The sequence below is a fragment of the Lampetra planeri genome, chromosome 6 (assembly GCF_965212315.1).
Source record: "Lampetra planeri chromosome 6, kcLamPlan1.2.h2, whole genome shotgun sequence".
In the NCBI taxonomy this organism is placed as follows: domain Eukaryota; kingdom Metazoa; phylum Chordata; class Hyperoartia; order Petromyzontiformes; family Petromyzontidae; genus Lampetra; species Lampetra planeri.
The window spans coordinates 7,218,428-7,233,512 of NC_136112.1; the positions used below are offsets into that span (position 1 = coordinate 7,218,428).

At 46.3% G+C, this 15,085-nt stretch overlaps 1 protein-coding gene across 1 annotated transcript in view; it reads right to left on the minus strand.

Annotated features, from left to right (window-relative positions):
* Positions 1 to 1,854: 1,854 nt before the first annotated feature.
* LOC144719470 (uncharacterized) overlaps positions 1,855 to 15,085 on the minus strand; it is a 28,315-nt gene continuing 15,084 nt past the window's right edge. The window contains exons 6-10 of the mRNA XM_078595416.1: positions 14,429 to 14,550; positions 9,079 to 9,175; positions 7,890 to 8,100; positions 4,764 to 5,126; positions 1,855 to 2,846 (exon numbers count right to left, since the gene is read on the minus strand). Coding sequence (XP_078451542.1) covers positions 2,551 to 2,846; positions 4,764 to 5,126; positions 7,890 to 8,100; positions 9,079 to 9,175; positions 14,429 to 14,550 — 1,089 coding nt within the window. The 3' untranslated portion in view covers positions 1,855 to 2,550. The remainder of the gene's footprint in view (positions 2,847 to 4,763; positions 5,127 to 7,889; positions 8,101 to 9,078; positions 9,176 to 14,428; positions 14,551 to 15,085) is intronic.

Here is a 15,085-nt window from a genome sequence, read left to right on the forward strand (position 1 = left end):
AATTATATTACATTCATCAGCAGTCACGATGTAGAAATTACCACCAAAATGTTGAAAAGCAAGTGGCATTAAACAATGATTTGTAAGGAATAAATCACGACGTTTCGTGCGCAACACAAGCGGCCGTCATCAGGTGGGGAAGCTTGTGTTGCGCCCGAAACGTCGTGATTTATTTTATTTTCTACCTACGTGACTTTACCGAAAGAACCAAAGAGTATGGATTCCTGCAGTCACGAAAGCTTTAAATCACGATTGATTGGCAAGGAAGTCAATGATTTGTAAAGGGAGACATTTAAACCGTAGCTGAAAACGAATGTGCAGTATGGGCAAGTCTTGGCCAGATGGCCCATGCTTGCAGAAAGGCATCCACTAGAGGGAGTAGTTGGGACGGCTCTAAAAGGTATTTTTTGTCCAACTTTTCCACCCTTGCTACAGTGCACCACGGTAACCTGCCGATCGACTGGTGGACGCATTTGTACTGATGGGTGGACAGAGGTGGGGAGGGGGGTTTAAGAAACCTCAGATATTGATGCAAGTCCAGTGTGCAAACCGTCACACAGCATAGAAGCATCCCGAAGCTGTTGGTCGTCTTTGAAACTACGCCAAATCTCCAGAATAATTTCAATTTGATTCTGGAGATAAACACGTTTGATATTAAGCATGGTCAAGCCTGATCAATGAGAAATATGTTTTGGTTTAATATGCTGTATGTGAATGGGTAAATTAATCATCATGGTCGCAAAGGATCTTGCATTATATGTTTAAAAGGCATCGACAAAACATGAGTTTAAATAGATTAATATGTATTTTTATACAAACATCGATTACAAGTGATGGCTTGTCTTCGCAATGAAACTAAGCGTCCATCTTTTAGACAGACATTTTGCCTGTACAAGTGATAAAAAAAATCAGGTGGGGAGATGGTTATTTTCCCGTAACTTTTCAAACGGTTTACAGTCACGCAGGTAACTTGTGAATTATATTTAAACTCGCCTTTTGCCCGTCCAAGGACGGGTGTATTGCAGTAAATCTAAAACTTACAAGCGCAAAGCAGCCCGCGACGTGATATTCACTGCATCAATTCGTGTGCAATTTGTAAGAGCGCGGTGACGCAGACCTATTTCATTTAAAGGTTATAATCCCTTGTTCACCATGACGTCCTTTTTACTTCGATGTCTCAACAGCGTGACGGAGATCACGTGACGTGAGGGTTCTGCCTTTGTAGTGACGGTTGTGAGTTGACGCCGAGGAGGGGGGAGGAGTCGACCCCCCCACGTGTGGAGTGACGTCACCCGCTAATTATTATGAATGGGGGGGAGGGGTCCGTTTTGAGGACGTCACCTTATAATGATTATTAATGAGGGGGGCTGTTTGGTGGAGTGACGTCACCTGCTCATGGTTATTAATGAGGATGGGGGTCCGTGTGGAGTGACGTAACCTGCTCATGATTATTAATGAGGGGAGGGTGCTGCATGTGGAGTGACGTCACCTGCTCATGATTATTAATGAGGGGGGAAGGTGCTCAATGTGGAGTGACGTCACCTGCTCATGATTATTAATGAGGGGGGGGGGGGGGTGTCCATGGAGGACGTTACCTGTTCATGATTATTAATGACGGGGGCTGGTTGACGTGGAGTGACGTCACGAGCGTTGCACACAGACATTCTTGGCTCATTGTAGTAGGTAATAATGGGGGGTGTCCATTTGGAGGACGTCACCTGCTCATGAATATTAATGAGGGGGGCTGGTCGATGGAGTGACGTCACGAGCGTTATGGACAGACATTCCTGGGTGACTATCGTAGGTATTATCTTTGCGTATAATTTACAAAGTTCAGGACAGTTGTGCACTGCGTTTGTAGCACAGGAATTGGCAAACAGGTTGTTCATTTATTGAGTGGTTATTGTGGACAAAAAAACATAAATAATAACGAATACAGGTAACACACTGCAGTATTTTTGGTCGATCCTTAACGCCAGTTTACATTACCAGTTCATATAACCTCATACGTTTACAATACAGCTGTGAGACAACGAAAAGCCTTATCGTTTACTTAGAAAAAAAAACTATTGGAGTACATTGCTGCAAGCACAACAGCCTCGCGAAACGAGTTAATGAGTGCCCCTTGGACGCAAACAAAGCTAAAGTCTTTACTGTGGGTGGTGGCAGCCTCTTCCTTGGGACCATGTAGCTGAAAAGTTCATTTAACAAAGGCAACATATTCACGTGTAAAGTAATTCCTTAAGGAACACGACATTGATATGGCCACGCACATGGACATTCAGATTACACTTTTGTATCAAAATAAGAAATGCTTTCTCAACAGTTAAGATACGTTCATTCTACAAAAAAATACGCAATTTTTTTGCTCAAAACATGGCAAAATTAGGACATAATACTGCAAATATATACACACATTTCTTGGCTTTAAAGAGAAAAATGTAAGCTTGCTGCTCGGAAGTTTTCAGTCAATCTTGCTGCAACAAAAAAACAATCACTCGCCCAGCGAATGAGTCTCGTTGCTATCCGGGCACAAACGAGGCTTTGCTATCACATGAGTGTGACGAGCTGAGCCCCTGCTGCTGGATTGCAGAGGTAGGCGAGTGACAGCTCGTCACCCAGGCTGCTGTACAGCGGCGGCGTGCTGAAGATGGCACTGATGCCGCCCGCCGCTTTGCAATCGGCTGTGCTGGCAGCGCACGTGTAGGCGGGCGACGGGGCATCCGTGTCGGTCACGCTGCATGCAGCGTGCTCCGATAGGCAGGGAGAATGGCACAGGGAGTCCGATGCATTGCCCAGGCCTTCCAAGGAGAGGTTGTCCTGCTGGTAAGCGTCCCACAGGCTACCTGCAAACGCAAGAGTGACCTTTCGATTTAAAGCTTTCGTGACTGCAGGGATTCATATTATTGGTTCTTTCGATAAAGTCACGTAGAATGGAAATAATCAAATAATAAAAATAAAATATAATACAAATTCTCACGACGTTTCGGCCACAACGCAAGCAGCCATCCTCAGGTGAAGAACAGAGCTGTTGGAGTGACAGCGTCCTGGACGTGTCCTTTCAGTAAAGTCACAGAGCTGTCTTTCCGACAGACCTGTTCTTCACCTGAGGACGGCTGCTTGCGTTGTGGCCGAAACGTCGTGAGAATTTGTATTATGTTTTATTTTTATTATTTTATTATTTCCCTTCTACGTGACTTTACCAAAAGAACCAAGAACAAGAGTGATCCTCAGTGTATACCATAGCAAGATAGAGGCTTTCGCGACCAATATTATTCATGAGAAAGTTTTTTTTGGGTTAGATCGCGGATGTATAAATGTGTCTTTAACCAACTACCACCCGATAGTGAATTAGTAAGGTTTGTCATGTAAACAAAACGTGCCAATTAGTTACAGCTTAAATCTACAACATTTAAAATTTGAGTACGACGTTTCGCTGCTAATTACACCCAGCATCATCGGGCGATTTTGGCAGAATTGCCCGAAAGAAGCTTGTATGTATGTACGTTGAACTTCTTTTGCACCGTACCCGTGATAATTGGAGATTGCGGGGGAAGGACAACAAAACTAAACACAAAAAGCAGTTCTTAAGAAATGAGTTTTCAATCCAGATTTAAAAGTGGCTTCAATGTCGTTGCAAAGTTGCTGCTGCCACAGGGGTTGTGCTCTTTTTTGTGTAACAAACCAAGTCGTAAAATAATTGTTACGAGCTCGTAACAGTAGTTTAATGTGTTTATAAGAGACACACCTATGACGTGAAAAACCTGGAATGTGCCCAATCTCGTTAGATCTTGGAACCGAAGCAGGTTCAAGCCTCGGTGATGCTTCGATGGGCCACCATCAGGCACAACAGGTTATTATGAATTTTTAGTTTTTTTTTTCATATTATAGGCTGCAAGGCTATGTGATGGACAGCAGAGGAGAGTGCAGCACAATAAATGTTAGCGTGGTTCTATGTTCCTTTCTTTCACCAACCTGCGCTGACCATCGGTGTGGTGAAGTAATGTAAAAAATAAAAAAAATAATAGAAATCAAATAATAATAATAATACATCAATTAAATCACGACGTTTCGGAGGTAACACAAGTCTCCGTCTTCAGGTGGGACCATCACAGCTAAATTTACTGTATCAAGTGTCTCCGAAACGTCGTGATTTAATTGATTTATTATTCTTTTATTTCTATTATTATTATTTTTATTTTTACCTACGTGACTTTACCGAAAAAACCTAAGAGTATGAATCCTTGCAGTCACGAAAGCTTCAAATCTAGAAGTAATGTAAAACAACCCCCACGACCCTGTAGGACATAGAGAGGGCCTTCGCCTAGTCCTGAATAGCCAAAAGGCCTGTAAATGTATATAAAATAGACATGCCACTAATAGATCCACTGCAAAGGAAAACCATGTCGTGTCTTGTATTTGAGATGCAAACCTGCTCAAGGGTTGGTGCGCATGACTTCCACGTGCACATGTTAATCACGATGGCTGGGAGAGAAATGAGCATGAACGTTCTTGAAATGAACTCTACCATGCAGCCAAGAACGTCTGATTAACCTCCAAAAGAGCCTCAACAAAAAGCAAAAGGCACGGCCACAAAGAGTATTTTGGACAATATGTCCAGATGAGCCTCCATCTGAGGCTGCCTTGGCTCCCTCCTTTTGAGACCCCCCCCCCCCCATCTCAGATCTGAGATCTGAGGGCTGTCCGACCATATCCATGAATCTCCAATACCCTGGCAAAAGTGCTGCAAAAGACCAACTCACTCTGAATCTCCAAGTCGATGATGCTGGGGTTGATGGAGTCCACTTCCATACTGTGATCTCCAGACACCAAACCATCGCAGCCGTTTTCCTGCCTCTGGACCTGCCCATGTTCCGGCGTGCCGTGCGAGGACGCGGAGACGACGGGCTGGGGACTGTGGAGCACCGCCATCTGGCAGGGGCCCGGACACGGGTCAGGGCCATCCGAAGGCAGCCTGGACCGCCGTGGGGAGCCAGCGGGCAGCGCCGCCATGATCTGCGGCGGAACTCCCTGCGGAGGCATCGGATTGGACCTGGGTGCAAACCCGGCGCTGACGGACGAGCTCATCTTGTCAGCCTTGTCCACAACCAGTCTGTCCAGTGCCTCTGTTGTTTGTTGCATGCAAAGTGCAAAAGAAAAGGGCGGGGGGGTGGGGGGGGGAAATTAAATGATGAAACCCGATGCGTGAGCTACGGTTATTGGATTCTGAAATTTCCAGAGACCTTCTCAATGTCGTGTAACCACCACTATGGAGTGACTCATGCTGCCAGCTACGGCTGCAAAGTTTGGTCGATCATGTTATGGATATCGTTTGTTGTTAAATTTGAATCACAGTTCCTATAATCACTGTTACATTGTTTTTATAGCTTTATTTTGGTGATATTCGAAACGTACGGTTAAGCCATGTTTGTTTGCTGAAGTACGGAATTGTATCTAAATTGTCTAATGGTTGTTATTGTTCGACTTGCATCCCATTGGGATTTTTGCGCACAGCGTTAATGTACAGTGCTTTTTTCTGGAAGATTTTTACTGGTTTTTCCTGGGTTGTTTCTGTTGCGAAACGTCACTTTAAGATGTTCTTTGTTCATGTTTTGTTTGTTGCGATTGCACCCGAGTCAAGAGCCTCATGGCTCACAGGGTTATACCTAATAAATGAAACGTTGTATTGTTCACTGAACAAATGCAGCCAACTGCACTGGCGGACAAACGTTCGTCCTGCTTTAATATTTCCAATTTGTAAGGAACAAGCTGAGTTGCGAATTGTGATTATTGTTTGACTGTATTTGATGTTACGTCGTAGAGTTGATAGATGTATTTCATGCGAGCGTGTGCTCGAATAAGAAGAAAATCATATCCAGCGGTGGATTGACCGTGGTTTATAATGCTGAATTTGCTGGAAAAGAGAGCTATTCAATTTAATTCCGTTACTGCTTCATTTAAATATAGTGTGGCAGAAATCTCACGGTATTTAGGCACTGATTTCTATAGCAAAACAAACATTGCATTAATTGAAGTTTCCTCGCTATCCCATTCACTTAATGCACATGTGAAACACGACAGTCACATGAAATAATTGCAGTGTTTAGACAAAGGAAACCGCGTGGTAACGTTGAGCTTATAATTGTATCCTTGTGCCACACGATGTTTGAGTTATATAATTAGAAGTAAAGCCTCAAGGGCCCTTTCCTGTAAGATCAGCAGTTCGCAAGCATTGATTCACGCAATCCTGACTGCTGATGAGACGTTCTACGTCGAAACCAGTCCAGAGTTTGCTTGTCTCGGAATCAACACGGCTGAAATCGCGCACTCCCAGAAGGCCGTATGGCCGATGAGTTGGCTAAAATTTTTTTTTTATTTGTTTATGCGGAGAGACGGATATGTGAAGGACACATTGTCTGCTTTACTATTTTGTTTATGAATGGACCACTTCACTTCACATCTCGCACCGAGTAAATGCGTTAGATCTGTGCGGTCATCGTCAGCAGTGTTCCCAAACTACTTTACAACGCAACACACTCCGAGCTGTATTTGTGAATCACGATATGTGCATTACACATAGATGTCTGACGGATGTATGCATTCTGAACTTCTTTCGCACCGTACGTAGCCAAACGTAGCCAAACGTGTTAATCGGAGGTGTGGGGGGGAAAGGACGACAAACTGAACATGACACGGCAGTGTGGAGGGCACACAGAGGTAGGCCTCGCACACCTCTCTCGCCTGCTCTATGTGCTGTAAACAAGTGCCATGTCCCAAAGCACGTCACCCCTTGCATACTACTGTAGTTCTATATAAGGGGCCGTCCATAAATGACGTCACGCACCTAGGGGGTGGGGGGGGGTCAGACATTTGTGACGATGTTTGACGAGGTGGGGGCGGGGGGGGGGTTTGAGAAATGTGACGTCACATCAAAATGCGCAACTTTAAATAAATATAGACAACACGTTCTACTTAATTAAATATACTTTTTGATAAATGTTTTCTCCTACAACATCAGAGTGCAGCGGCACATTACATACGCACTACAATGGCAATAGTTGAAAGCGATTTGAAACATGTTTTCTTTTTTTTTTTGGGGGGGGGGGGGGCAGAGCTTTGTGACGTCATATTTGAAGTCATTTATGGACGGCCCCGAAGGCGGCGTTACGGATGAACGTGTTGGGTTTCTCTGTACGCACGACTGGGGTGACATTTACAGGGCACGGTTGGCAAAAAAAAAGACATCGCAGCTGCAATAAATACCGGCGGTTGTTTGACAAGACAAGAAATGAACACATTTATTGCTCACGACTCTCATTTGCCTCACGATGACTGTCATGAACTCGGCTATTTACAGCACCACTGTGGTGATGTCACTTACTTCATCCCAGCCCTTCTCCCAAGGAGGTTGGGGGGGGTGTTGCATACAACAACGCAGGCGGGCGGGGTCTCCGCAGTTCATGTTAAAGAGACATTACGCCCTTAACAGAAATGAGTACCGATACCACGGGTCGGCAACCAAAATAACAAGAAGAACCACTTTTGTGGAATTCGGAATACAAATCGCACCCCCACCCACCCCCCGTCAATATTTCAAGAGCCGCAATGCACGTGGGTAACATCACCACGCAGTTCCTTATAAAGAGACGCATGTGGATCCGGAGCCGCGGTTTTGCCGACCCCTGACCTATAGGGTTTGCTTTCGTCTGCCGTGCATTAGACTCAAGCTCTCACTCCACGTCCATGAGCAAAGGCTGCGCACACTTGTCGCTTAATTGACGATACAAATTAATAAAGGGGGGGCTGAGCATTCAGGGAGATAGCCCCCCCTCACCCCACTCTCCCAATACCCCCCGCGAGGCTAGCTTCGACCGTCTCCCGACTTTTACCGGGGTTGGCCATGCTCCTGCGGATGGCGACGGGGTCTTTGCGCTTCCACTTCTGCATCTCCTCGTCCATCTTGTCCACCTTGGCGGGGTTCAGGGTCCAGAGGCAGCCCTTCCTGGAGGAGCCTCCGCTCGCCTTGTTCTCGATCTTCTCGAAGCACTTGTTGAGCGACAGGTTGTGCCGCACCGAATTCTTCCAGCCGTCCGGCGCAGTCTGCGGCGAAACACAAACGCAAAATGTGGCAACGTTCGAACAGAGAGCGCCTGACACTGCATTGGCAGCGGTGAAAATAATGATGAGTACAGATAACGATGACTCAAAGCGCGTGTTAATAATGCTGTCCTAGAGAGGCAACGTTCGAACAGAGAGCGCCTGACACTGCATTGGCAGCGGTGAAGATAATGATGAGTACAGATAACGATAACTCAAAGCATGTGTTAATAATGCTGTCCTAGAGAGGCACGCGTTTTATCGGTGGCGTTTTGAGCAATGCTTCTTCTTTGTACAGCTGTCTGCTATGAACGACGTTCAATGCCCGAATACGTTGCCCGAGGATAGGTTTTGAGTTAAGATGAAGCTGAAACATCCTGGATTTTGCCATCGACAGGAGAAAATATTAATCTCGTATTGTTGCATGCTTTCAAATATTGTTTTTACCACGAGCCCATTGGTAAATTAACCTAAACAAAGTGATCCAAATATTAACGTCTACTTAAAATAATTACATAAGTCAAATAGATGTCAATAACCATAGATATTTGAATCTAAAGACTCTTGATAAACACCCCACGTAATTGCCTTCACACCTCACACATATATTAATCAAATTCACATGAATACCTCCCGCTCCTACTGCAGTACTATGTACACATATAATGATAATTACCTTAAAGAATTCACGTGCCATAACACTTCCAGATATGAAACTGAAAAATGTATCTCAGTATACTGGAGGGACTGGTTTATAGTTACATCAGTTTTCGTGTGTCATTGTCTCTGTCAACATTACATCAATTCATTTACATTCAAATAAATACGTAGTTTCAAGGTCTGTTTATGTACGTTGCATCATGGGCAGTCTGCTGCATATATAATTTGGAGCTTTCGTGACTGCAGGAATTATTCATTGGTTCTTTCGGTAAAGTCACTTTACCGAAATAACCAAAGAATAATTGCTGCGTATATGTTTACCTTGAAGTAGGGGAAGTTCTCGGTCATGAAATGGTAGATATCGCTGACTGGCAAGCTTCCATTTTTGCTGTTCTTCAGAGCCATCGCGATGAGGCAGCTGCAGGACAACGACACCGAACAGCGCGTTCACAAGAGTGGCCTCTGCACTCCTGATCAAATATTTTAATTGAAAAGAAATCCCATCCATCATAAAGGTGTTTTGGGTTAGATCGCATAAGTAATACAGCTGGCACAATTGCCTGATGATGCTGGATGTAATTACGCACGAAACGTCATACTCAAATTGTAAATGTTTGAGGATTTATCCTCCAACAAACCGGTGGGCTGAAGTAGTAACCAATTGTCAGGTTTTGTTTACGTGACAAACCTTACAAAATGGCTGTGTCGGGTGGTGGAGGGTTAACGACACATTTATACTTATGTGATCTCACCCCCAAAACACCCCTTTATTATGAATAATATCTGTCGTGAAAACCTACGTCGTAAAAGGTTACCGATACCTGGTCTAGGCTGTATCAGACATGGGTAGAGTTTGCGCTGGGGGGGGGGGGCATTGCCCCCCGTGCCCCCCCCCAAATGGACACCTTCATTATTTATCTTTAGTAGTTTACAATTAAGATAAAACTATTATTTAAATATATGCACCCGCGATTCATAATGTGTGGGACAAAGCGAACCTCTGCCCCCCCCCCCCCCCCCCCCCAAATAATATTAAAGTCAAACTTTGCCTTTGGAATGAAATTTAATCAGAAAATACGTTGTTTGGAAGAATAATAAACCAAATTATTTGGTGATGCTACATTGCCAATGCTGCACAAGAAGGGCCATTGCCCAAAACGTCACCTTTTATATATATTTTTTAATGTAAGGCAGCGTTATATAAAAAGATATATTTTGACAAAGCCATGCGTAATGTATGCTATATAGATATCTCGCGATTTGTAAATGACTCAGCCTGCTCAAACGTGTACCCCGTTGGTTGCAAGTCGTAAAACATATTATTTTTGCCAGGTTTAGTCACTTTAAAATAATCAAACATTGGTTCGGAGTCATACAATTTGTCCTGATTGTATTCAGTGCACCTGGCAGGGCACTTGAAAAACCAGGTCTTCAGGTTTCAAAGTTTGGAGTATTCGCGATGCCCCTGTATACTGGTGTGTGTGTGTACACCTACTGTAATTCAAATGGATCAATTACAGTATAATCGATTCGTATATTCACAATACATTTATCAAATCGCATTGTCTAAGAATTGATGACAGTACGCCCCTAGGCAGAGAGACCAGGTGTGCTTATATTAGAAGTGTGCTTGTATTAGTAGTTGCTCACCCCCCCCCAAAAAAAACTCTAGTCCTTGCGACTCACCAATCCACGTCTTTCCACGTTTACTAATTTCCTCGTCCCATTCAAATACAAATGCACTCGTTCCACGCTACACGCGATGATTGTTAAACACATCCCACGTGGCGCGCTGAGCAACTGACGCTGTCTCTGGTCATGTGGAGCACGCGAACACACGGAGCACGCGAACACACGGAGCACGCGAACACACGGAGCACGCGAACACACGGAGCACGCGAACACACGGAGCACGCGAACACACGGAGCACGCGAACACACGGAGCACGCGAACACACGGAGCACGCGAACACACGGAGCACGCGAACACACGGAGCACGCGAACACACGGAGCACGCGAACACACGGAGCACGCGAACACACGGAGCACGCGAACACACGGAGCACGCGAACACACGGAGCACGCGAACACACGGAGCACGCGAACACACGGAGCACGCGAACACACGGAGCACGCGAACACACGGAGCACGCGAACACACGGAGCACGCGAACACACGGAGCACGCGAACACACGGAGCACGCGAACACACGGAGCACGCGAACACACGGAGCACGCGAACACACGGAGCACGCGAACACACGGAGCACGCGAACACACGGAGCACGCGAACACACGGAGCACGCGAACACACGGAGCACGCGAACACACGGAGCACGCGAACACACGGAGCACGCGAACACACGGAGCACGCGAACACACGGAGCACGCGAACACACGGAGCACGCGAACACACGGAGCACGCGAACACACGGAGCACGCGAACACACGGAGCACGCGAACACACGGAGCACGCGAACACACGGAGCACGCGAACACACGGAGCACGCGAACACACGGAGCACGCGAACACACGGAGCACGCGAACACACGGAGCACGCGAACACACGGAGCACGCGAACACACGGAGCACGCGAACACACGGAGCACGCGAACACACGGAGCACGCGAACACACGGAGCACGCGAACACACGGAGCACGCGAACACACGGAGCACGCGAACACACGGAGCACGCGAACACACGGAGCACGCGAACACACGGAGCACGCGAACACACGGAGCACGCGAACACACGGAGCACGCGAACACACGGAGCACGCGAACACACGGAGCACGCGAACACACGGAGCACGCGAACACACGGAGCACGCGAACACACGGAGCACGCGAACACACGGAGCACGCGAACACACGGAGCACGCGAACACACGGAGCACGCGAACACACGGAGCACGCGAACACACGGAGCACGCGAACACACGGAGCACGCGAACACACGGAGCACGCGAACACACGGAGCACGCGAACACACGGAGCACGCGAACACACGGAGCACGCGAACACACGGAGCACGCGAACACACGGAGCACGCGAACACACGGAGCACGCGAACACACGGAGCACGCGAACACACGGAGCACGCGAACACACGGAGCACGCGAACACACGGAGCACGCGAACACACGGAGCACGCGAACACACGGAGCACGCGAACACACGGAGCACGCGAACACACGGAGCACGCGAACACACGGAGCACGCGAACACACGGAGCACGCGAACACACGGAGCACGCGAACACACGGAGCACGCGAACACACGGAGCACGCGAACACACGGAGCACGCGAACACACGGAGCACGCGAACACACGGAGCACGCGAACACAGGGAGCACGCGAACACAGGGAGCACGCGAACACACGGAGCACGCGAACACAGGGAGCACGCGAACACAGGGAGCACGCGAACACAGGGAGCACGCGAACACAGGGAGCACGCGAACACAGGGAGCACGCGAACACAGGGAGCACGCGAACACAGGGAGCACGCGAACACAGGGAGCACGCGAACACACGGAGCACGCGAACACACGGAGCACGCGAACACACGGAGCACGCCAGCTATGGCTGCAGGGTTTTGGTAGTACATGTAGGTAGTGGATTAAGAAAGAGATTATATTATTTATCATAATTATAATACGTGCTAGTATGTATTTGTGCTTGTTGTTTGTAGATCAAAGGACGTTGGCTACATTTCATTTGGTACCCTGACTTTTAATTCAGGTTGGGATCAAAGTTGGAGAGACTAATGTTTAATTACAGACACATCCTCCTTTTTAGCAGGAATAAATAATATTAAGCCATTTGTGAAGCCTGCACCAACACTGTAAACACTCACATTTTATATCCACAAGGAACTAATTGTGTTGATCTGATATTTCATCCGGGGCCTCAGTATTCTTTGCTGACAAGTACGTATGTTCTATCATCAGTGTTATTTTTTTTTAAAGGCAAAGCGCCTTTTTTTGTATGTTGTAGCAGGAGTTTGCACAACGTTGGAGACTTATTGAAAGCCGTTTAAGTTAATTTTACAATAGAGTACAAAATGACGAACTCGTGCATGTGCTGTTCTCTTCAGGCATTGGCATTTTAATGAAATGGCCAGTGACACAATTCCAGCCATCAGCCTGGCTGGGTGTTGGCTCTGCGTTCTCAACAACACCAATAATATTGATATTTTTCGTTATGAGGTTCTGAAGCAGAACACACATACACCCCCATGTACCATTGGAACCTCATTTGCCAGTAAAAATATGATAATTGTTTTTTTACCCTTCTATCTGGCAACAAAACTGACACCTTTTTACAAGGAGTCATGTTTGCATAGACCAATCAACTTCAAGGACAGTGCACATTATCAGAGTTGTGTATTTTGTTTGCATTATGACTGCAGGTATTGTGGTCTATGCAAACATGACTCCTTGTCAAAAGGTGTCAGTTTTGTTTCCAGATAGAAGGGTAAAAAAACTATTACCCCCCATGTACTTTATTTCATGGAATGGCTAATGCAATACAAATGAGTGTGTGACAGGCAGCTCTGTGAAAAATTGTTTCTTTATCGATTCATCACTCCCGATGCGTCAGTTTTAAAAGTGCATGTGCGCACCCAAATTAAATGGCACTTTATCATCGTGCTCCGAGACACCTGCAGAGGCCCTGCCGATACTTCCTGATGCGTTTCATTCACAGACATTTGCTGCAACTCAGTTGAGTAATTTAGTTGCGTGCTGTCTCGTTGTTATACGACCCATGTTGGGAACTACCTGTGAATGTATCATCATTAGACCTCTTTTGGCAGTACCAAAATATAATAATAGGGGTTTTCCCCTTTTTTCTGGCAACAAAAAAGGACAATGCATATATTATCATAGTGTGTTTTTTTGTTTGCATTTTGACTGCAAGTATTGTGGTTAATGCAGACATGAATTCTTGTTAAAAGGTTTCAGTTTATTGCCAGAAAAAAGGAAAACAACCCTATTATTATACCTGTGAATGACTGATTTTCTGTTTCTGTTTACCTGATAATTCTTATTGCTTGCATCACAGTTATGTCATAAACTGGTTTCACCTCTAAAACCAGTCTGGGTGTGCACTCGGTCTGGAATGGTCAGAAGTGAAAACTGGTTTGGGCCTTTGGAGACACCCAGCATTACAGTGCAGCACATCGATCTGGTATGTGGCTATGGGCTGCCAAGAGAGACAACAGCCACCGATCTCGTCCCGGAAACTCTTAAGCTTGGCTTAGGATCAGTGAGTGTGTCGTCGCTCTGTACATGTACTTATGCGCGCAGCCCTTATCGTCAATCCATTCATGGATGACGGTAATTCAAGCGTATTTCACCGCGCCGGTCCGTGCGGGTTTGTCGACGCCTTCAGAGTGTGGACGTTGTGAGGATGTCACACAGCGCGACCCAATGGACGTTGCCACATTGCCCTTGACATGGCAATGTAGCGTGTACACAACACTTGATTTTTTTACGCTATATGGCGGTCGCCCATAGAAGCACCGTACAAGCATCATCCAGCCTTGAAGCTGCTTCGCACCCGAAGCTCCGATTCGCTCATTGAGTGTGTGCGTAATCGCCGTGATGAGATTGGGAGGGGGGTGCATTCCGGGTGATATGGCCACAGGTAATGTGTGCCTTACCTGTAGGAATATATGGGCTTGGGGTAGACTTTATGCTGGCGCCCTTGCATCGTGTGGATCTTGTGAGGGGAGTATTGGTGGGAAGCATAGCCGTTGCTGTACGGCCGCATCGCAGGGTAGGGCTGTGACACGGACGGGCACGCATATCGCAATACGCTTGGGTTACGTGACATAGTTACATTTGACCATTTCAAGGCTAAGCACATCATACACCTCCGATTTTAGTACGGTTGGCTACGTACGGCGTGAAAGAAGTTCAACATACGTACATGAATTACAGCTTTCTGGTAAATATACAAAGATATTTCTTACGAATTAAACCTGATTGTCAAATGCTCATAAATGAAATTTGGCCAAACATTCCAATTTAGGGCCATTCTGAAAAAAGAGTATTAGGGCTTGGTGAGGCTTCCCTGCATAAACAAAGTGCATTTGGTAATTGATTTTTTCCAGTTTTTATTTTATTTTGCCCATTTGGTGTCATGTCGCTAATTTCCGTTCGGAAACTCCCGCAAAGAGCGACGCGTCACCCCTGCGTTAAGGAAGCGCCTCTGCAAGATGACGTCAAACTTTTTTTTGACGGACTGGCAATGAAATGTTGTTTGACCTTTTGTAGGTATGATGCAAGTATTTAATCTGCACGCTGCATCGGTTTTT